The sequence below is a fragment of the Rhipicephalus microplus genome, chromosome 7 (genome assembly GCF_043290135.1).
Source record: "Rhipicephalus microplus isolate Deutch F79 chromosome 7, USDA_Rmic, whole genome shotgun sequence".
In the NCBI taxonomy this organism is placed as follows: Eukaryota; Metazoa; Arthropoda; class Arachnida; order Ixodida; family Ixodidae; genus Rhipicephalus; species Rhipicephalus microplus.
In genome coordinates this window covers 27,230,565-27,238,537 of record NC_134706.1, presented here as the reverse complement: position 1 = coordinate 27,238,537, position 7,973 = coordinate 27,230,565, and the positions used below count along the sequence as shown (strand labels likewise).

At 50.3% G+C, this 7,973-nt stretch overlaps 1 protein-coding gene across 1 annotated transcript; it reads right to left on the bottom strand.

Annotated features, from left to right (window-relative positions):
• Positions 1–989: 989 nt before the first annotated feature.
• On the bottom strand, positions 990–6,000 carry LOC142767726 (uncharacterized). The gene is made up of 2 exons (XM_075869940.1): positions 4,115–6,000; positions 990–1,364 (listed from the first exon to the last, which is right to left on the bottom strand). Exons 1-2 carry the CDS (start codon positions 5,998–6,000, stop codon positions 1,061–1,063), a joined length of 2,190 nt encoding a protein of 729 aa, XP_075726055.1. The 3' UTR covers positions 990–1,060.
• Between the last annotated feature and the right edge of the window lie 1,973 nt (positions 6,001–7,973).

Below are 7,973 nucleotides of genomic sequence, written 5' to 3'. Positions count from 1 at the left end.
TATCTATCTATCTATCTATCTATCTATCTATCTATCTATCTATCTATCTATCTATCTATCTATCTATCTATCTATCTATCTATCTGTCTGTCTGTCTGTCTGTCTATCTATCTATCTATCTAATTATCTATCTATCTATCTATCTATCTATCTATCTATCTATCTATCTATCTATCTATCTATCTATCTATCTATCTTTCCGTCTATCTATCTATCTATCTATCTATCTATATGCGATATTAAGTGCTCACGAAGTCCGCGAATACCAGGCCGGCACCAATTGCAAATATTGTTTGTGATGTTGTTGCTAAGCTGATGAATAGTGTCACTACTCGAATACAGAAAATACGAAAAGAAAGTCCAGTACACAGCTTCTTCTGGAACTGAGATAGAGAGGCGTTGCATTAAGAAACAGGGGACTAAATCAATCTATCTATTTTATCTGCCTGCCTGCCTGCCTGCCTGCCCGCCCACCTGCCCGCCTGCCTACCTGTCTGCCTGCCTGTTCCTACTCACAATGCGAAAGAAATGCTGGAATGTATGGCTACATTTCATGGTCTTTTCATTTATACTAGGACCTACTCGCACCTAAGTTCTGGCAAGTTGTTGGTTCCTTCAAAAGATGGAACGTGTAGGCACTCCCGTTTTTATTAATGAGACAAGAAATTGCGTACCTATCTACTGCTGAATCATGTTAGCCATTGGCATCACGTGCCCAAAGCGTCTCGCAACTGTGTCCATTTGTATCTTTTTCTTCTTTTTCGAGTTATCGATTATATTGACGAGGGCTGATGTGTGGATATATGCATTTATACACGTTTTTCGCCGCAATTAACTTCAGCTGCCAATCGGCGCTACGTGTGGTTGTGTATATACCTTTATAGCCCTGGTCTTTCGCACTGTTTTCTTAAAATGTGTTCGATCAACTAGCCGACAAGTTGATCCAGCAATAAATTGACGCAGGGACAAATCAGTGCCGCCTTCTTTATTTCCTCGACAGTCTATACCCACCAGCGGATAGCGTCGATCCAAGCCAGAACTGAGGCAAGCGGCGGGATCTTCAGTCCTCGTCTCGTTCAGCGCTCTCGTCCACGATGTCGTCCAGCGTGAGGTAGCGCCTGATGGCGATCCAGCAGTGCTCATTGAGGTCGTCCAGTTGTGCACGTCCGTCGTCCCGGTCGTGGCACGTGACCCGGACGTTGACGACTCCTGCGATGCGCATGAAGTCGTGCATGGCCTCGAGCGCCCTGACTTGCGGTCGGAGTTTAGCCGCGAGTTCATCCACGCTGACGTCCTCGACTTCGGCCAGTTCCTGCAGCAGGGCACGGTGCCGGTACACCCGCTCCAGGGACGACGCGATGATCCTGCCGACGAGGCGAGACGCGTCAGGAAAGTCTAAAGTCTGACAGTGATCGTTTAACAATTTTCAGAGAGAAGGATGCGTGAAGAAAATTCAGCAGATACCATGTACAATGAGAATCGTTACGCGAGCCACGTACGCGGAGGGAAGGCGAGTATTTTCTTATTGAGCAAAACGTTGCGGAATGACGATAAAGATGTGTACAAATGTGGCACGGACAGCCATGTGTTGAACAGTCGTAAACCAGAAGCGGAAAATTGATATGTTGGGCTTATGCTTTCGAGGATGGTGGCCTTGGCTAGGTACGACCCTGATCCCTGGCTTGGAATGTCTGCACTGGCGTAGCCAGGTGGGGGTGGGGAGGGGGGTCTTTTTATTATTTGAATATTTTCATTTCTACATTTCTCTATATACACGCCCACATACAACTGTCGGCACACTCCTGAGAGATGATTGACACCCCCCCTCCAAAAAAATAATAAGTTGATGGCAACACCCAATCCGGTTAGAAATTTTCGAGGGAAGTGGGTGAAGGGGTGTCAACTGTACTCCATGCATGTTTGTTCGTGTTGCTGTATGTGTGCGTGCGCATATAGATATGCAAAATTGAAAATTTCCCAAAGGGGTTGGGAGGTGTTAAAACAACGTCGACCACCCACCTCCCCTTGCGATACGCCACTGCCACTGCCCTTGATGCCTGGCAGTCGCAGTCACACGTCGGCGTCCCGTGCTCTATTCTGGACTTTTTGGTTTACCGTTACCAATTGAATATTGCCCGGATAACATTACCGAATTCTACATAGTTAACTTTGCCGAAATAATTGGGCCAGGAAAACCACACGGGTCATTAATAGTTGTATTCTACTGCAAAGTATCAATAATGACATTAAAAGACATGAACTAAAGTGGACCACAAATCGTGCTTTTCCGTCGGTGGAATCGCCTACCGAAACATTCGAATACATTTTTTACTGCTACACTGCATTTCTTCCAATTGATTGCCCCTTGTTAATTTGGTGGTGTCTAACAAGACAGTAAGCCCTTCAAAAAAAAAAAATCCATGAGGTAGACTTGTGCTCCGTCACCCCGCCGGTGCGGATCTCGGAGGTCGCATAGAAATAACCGCGGGGTAGAGATCCGCTCCACCAGGAGGAGAACCCTGCACACACCTATGGTTATCTTACTAAACATTCTGCTAAAATTTAGAAATTAGTTGTTGGGTTGTTGCAGAGACAAAGCTGAAATACTTCTATAGTATATATAGTCTACCGAAAATAAATAACGCGTCTCTCATCATATACAAGTTTCAAATGAGAATTTTTCGCAAGGCTATCTGTAAGTATGTACAGGAAACAGCCAACGGCCCCCATTGTACATCAGCAGTGTTAAGGTAAGGTTAGGGTTCATTTTACAAAGAAAGTAATTGCTTCATTTTACAAGTAATTAATTCATTTTCACGAACGCTTCATTTTACAAAAAGTTATTGACGCATGCATCTTTCCACCTGTTTGGGAAGAAAAGGCCAAGTTTTCATCTAGGCTGCGATCATATTGGTTCCCAATTTCGTGTTGAATCGGCACAAACGACCACGGTGCAGGAAAAAATTCTGCCTCAAATATGGGAGCAGAGCGTCCCGCTTTTCGTCGTTTAAACAACAAAACGAACACCAATAATAGGAATGAACCTGTGTGTCACAAACGACTCCAATTTTCGGAGCATCCGCGGGCCCCATCTTCCAAGGAAGGGCGCTTTTGTGTTGGGAGACGACATCCGGCGACTATAACGACCCAGCGTGGCGCCGGCTCGTCTTCCCTGCCCCTGACCGGAAGGGGAACCGGTGGTCTCAACAAGGAGAATTACTCCCAGATGAGATGGGAGCACGTGGACGCCCCTGAAGAGGTTTGAACTGCATCGGAAGAGCAGTTGACGTACAACCAGCAACAAGTGCGGTCGTCGGTGTCGCGAGTCTCGCGTAGGCGGCGAGCACGGAGTGACCCGCGCAACGTATTGAGACGGCTGCAATTCCGGGCACCCTCGTCGTCTACCAAGCCGGCGAGACCTTCAGCGGCACCCGTCAACTCCCCTACGTGCACCAAGAGCTGGCCTGGTCCGTATGGAACTTTTATTGTGACTTTTTTTTAAACTGCTAAATTGTTTTAACCAGCTTTTTTTTTTTAAATCTGTGTAGTTGTGTGCGCTGCGACGCACATAGAAACTCAAAAGCGCTACCCTGATCCTTCTGTAATTATTTTCTTGTATCCCTCTCCTTTGATTTCCATCTTGTTGTTATTTTGTTAATGTTCCGCATATTTGTCTTTAGCCTGTATCTTTTGTAGTGTTTTTAGCACATTTTGTTATATAGCTGTTGTTACTATCGCGCGTATGTTTCCTCCCTTGTTATTTTTGTAATCCCCTGCCTTTGCCCCTGTTTTAATTAAATGCTTGTTTATGTGTAATCAAACTCTGTGTCTGCTCTATGAGTGCGTCGGTCAGGCCCACACATCACCACACGTGCAACCCCGCACGGGTCGACCAACCCGCAAATAAATTCGAAATGTGCCACTTCGAGGCCTTTCAGGCGTCGCAGGTCGAAGCGTAAAGTGGAAGCCTGCGAGTCTGCCGCACGTCGATGTTAGATCGGCGGGGCCTCACCCGAAGTGCGTGACACTGTGGCACACACGTTAATCACTTCGACCTGGGGGTTCCGCGATTAAATAGTGCTGTATCCACGGTCCTCCGTCGTCTTGGACTTACCTGTCGCACTCCGCTCCAGCGAGAAACTGCGAAGCGCTGGCCACCAAACCGAAGTTTCTTCGAGTCGTGTCCCAGACAGCGAACGAGTCCCTGTTCATGTAGTCTGGAAGCTGGACGCTAAGCAGACTGTAGTTGTTGTATATGCCTTGAGACAAGCGACTCAAAAACTCCGTACCGTGCCACCAACATCGGACGGAAACTCCGAAGCTTCGTATATTCTCGCTGCATTTCACAACGTCGGCCAAGAGCTCCGAGTCGACCTTGACAAAGGAGGTCACCCTCACGCACAGCTCCGACAGGCTCCTGTTTCTCGAGAAGGACTCAAAGACCTCCATCCAAGTCAGGTCGGACTCGTTGTTCGGGTGCTCGAAAGACAGGGATATCAGCCGCAACTTCTTGAGCGCGGTCGTGGTTCCGACGTAGTCGGAAAGCGCGGACGTCACGCTGCGCTTGCAAGTGGTGGGGTCGACGTGCACCGTCAACGATGGCACGTGGTTCAGCGAGCAAAGCTGGTGCAGAAGCTTTCGAAGCGACGGGGCTTTGGCGACGCCGTGGGCATCCGAGACGAGCACGTCGCGGAAACACTTGCTCTTGACAAGGTGGAAAGCGTACTGGTAGCATGAGGCACCCAAGAAAGGTCCGAAGACGACCTTGTCTTCGGCGCCACTCTCTCGAAGGGCGTCGCAGACTTCCCGCAAGTAGACGGCGTCCTCCGTTTCTCCGACCACGAGCACCTTGCGTAGATGGCGTTTCCTCGAAAGCGCTTGGAAGAACTGAGCCCACTGAGGCGACGACCAAATGTAGAAGGGCAGCGTGATTTCCTGGAGCGTCTCGTTCCCGACCAGAGCCGTCAACCAGGTGTGCAAGTAGAGGGCGCCCATGTCATAATGAGGAGGGCAAGGAATGACGTGAACGCTGCGCAGCGTCGCGTTTCTCAGGAGAACATCGCCCACGGCTTCGACGTACTCATCCTGCTGCATCAGCGCTGTCCTGAACTCTATCCTGGCGATGGTTTTGTTTTCCGAGACTCCTCGCAGTACCACCCGCATGCCGTCGCTGTACACGTCGTCCCGTCCAGCGAAGGTCACATTCGTCAAAGCAGTGTGACTTTTCAGGTATACGGCGAATGCGGCGCAGCATTCTTGCGATGCGAGGGCGACGATTCCAAAGTTGAACGAAAGTTCGCCCAGGGACGGACACGTCGCGAGTGCAGTCAAGAAAGCCTCGGCCTGCTCGCGCGTCATACGCAAGTCGGGAACGCGGATCGACTCTAGAGACCTGGTCTTCAGAAGCGCCGTCAGTGTTTCCAAAAACAGTGGTCGGCACTCCGCGTCGCTGTCGCATTCGAAGTGTCTCAAGTTCTGCAAAGTCGGGATGACCGCGCAGAAGTTCCGATGAGGACCATGCTTCTGCTTGTAGGTGTCTTGCAGCTTCAGCGTTTCCACGGACACGTTGTCGCAGAGGGCGTCGCACAGAAGCTGCTCGTACAGGTTGAGCCTTCCCATGGCGATGTCGAAGTGCGTCACGCAGCGATGCGTCTTGATGAGGTGGTGGAGCAGGCTAGCTGCCTGGTGCAGCATGTACAGCGAGTGGTCCACGATGTAAGGGTTGTCCACGCTCATCAACGTCATACCGGTACGCGTCCGCGGGCTCTGCCTCAGTTCCATCTTGGTCTGCGAAAGCACCTCGTTCCACAGCGACAGCTGCCGAACGATGTGGCACGCCCGCTGCTCGGTCGCGGAGCAAGGAGAGGCGTAGTCGATCGTTCCACCCGAAAAGAAGCCCGTGATTTCGTTCAGGTCCGTCAAGCAAACGCCGCACTCTTTAGACGAGTCTTTCAGACTAGCCTTCGTCGAGAGCACCGTTTTGTTATCACCGCACGCCATTAGACCTGGAAGGGCAATTAAGGTCAGGAATTCAGAAGAGTGAGGCCTTATGATACTAATACATTCGAACACAGGGTGTCGCTTTGCAACGTGCTGAGCAAGGTAAGATAAACAATGCTCCCCCTCTCCCCACCTCCTAAATAAATGAGGCTATGTAGGAGGAGGACAGGCCGGCGCAGTTAGGTATACTGAGCGAAATGTACAGGCAACGAAATCTAACGAAGATGAAAGCGTAATGCTGCAAGAGAGAGACCCAGATCCAGCGCCAAGAGCACGGGCATCTGGAGGAATTGATAATCAAGAAGCAATTAAAGAAGGTGGACAAAACGCTAGAGGTTCTGACAACACCAATGAACAAAATATAAAGGAAAGCAGGAGCCCAAAACTTCGCACCGACGATACGCGTCAACAAAAAATATCACAGCATATCCACGGAGTGAATGATGATGAGTGGGGCGAAGCGCCCATCCGTCCATGCATATCTCTATCCGTCGTTCGTCGATCTGTCTGTCTGTCCGCACCTGCTGAGTTAGTCATTCAATTAGGCGGTCGTGAACCACGACGAGCTGAGACAGGCCCGCGACTTTAGAAGCTTCGCCCCTAAAATTACACCATTTCCTGCTAAAGGGGACCATGAGGTGATGCGAAGCACCACGGGGAGTCCACACCGCGTTTGCACACCGCGCGGCTCTTACACAGCCACTTGCGCAGTCTCGAACGCGTTGGCACAGCGGCTACGAAGCGTTGGTTCATCGCAGGTTTGCAGAACCTCGTTCCCCAACGTCATCATGTGATTGCTTAGAAATTGTAAGGGGGAGAGGCCACAGCGTCTTGCACCCTGAACCAACGCCTCCTAGAAAAACTATGCCTAGAGCGTCGCTCTCTTTTCAATTGGGAGCCTCCTGCCAGCACGCAATCTCGGAGGCCATGCCTTATGTTGCGACCGGCCGCCGCGTGAGACCGCTCAGTCACGTGACACAACCGTACCGCTCTGTCACGTGACATAACAGCTGCTTGGAGGCAACTGCGAGAGCATTCGCAGGGAACGAGCGTCTCCGTACCAAATGAGGGGGGGGGGGGTAAAATCAGAGGGTAAGGCAGCTCGTTCGCGGCCCACGTTCCAGGCATAATTTCTCGAGGAGGCGTTGGTTACCCACTTCTGCACTGCATACGTAGCGTCGGTAACGGCGTTGCTTACGTAAGAACGCTGCGTTTCGCATAGTGCATGTGTAAAACTTCTTTGCGCACTCTACGAAACGCAGCGATCTTACACACTCAACGCCGTCACGGATGCTACGTGTGAAGCATGGTTCTTGTACTGTGGTGCGCAACAATAAAATTGTGCACCCACGTTTCACAAAAGGCTGACTTGATCAATAGCACCTCGGCACTGTGAAAATGCGCCAAGGGTTTCTTGGGTTGCACGAAGAAAATTCTTCGGGAAGACATCATCATTGCGGAAAAGCTCGCTCGCCTGGACGCGGCCTAGTAGTTTAGTCAGGCAGGTCATTGACGCAGGTTATTCATTATCGCCTAATAAATGCAGTATGCAATATAAAGTGGCTATCCGTACAACCAGTGCATGAAATGCCATAACTAAAGTTAGGGAAATCACAGGGGTCAGACACAGGCACCGTTAGATCGCGTAGCATCACGCAAGTATATATGTAATCCTGCTGAACACATCCTCACTATATAGCGCCTTTATTATCGCATTTTGACTCTACCGGGAATAGATCTGCGGCTGCCGCTTACCGAAAATGGGAGCGCTGCTTCGCATTGATTGTGGTCGTCGTCGATTCGAATTCCAGACTGCTGCGATTTCTTCTTCTCCTTCTACTATGATGCGTTTTGTGCTGAGCGCGGGCGTCGAAATGGCACCGCGAAAGCCGCCTGCCTCTGCCAGCCGCTTGGAGCGCTGCGCTACGAAACCACACGGAGACGCGCGCACACGAAGGCTCCCTAAAACCACC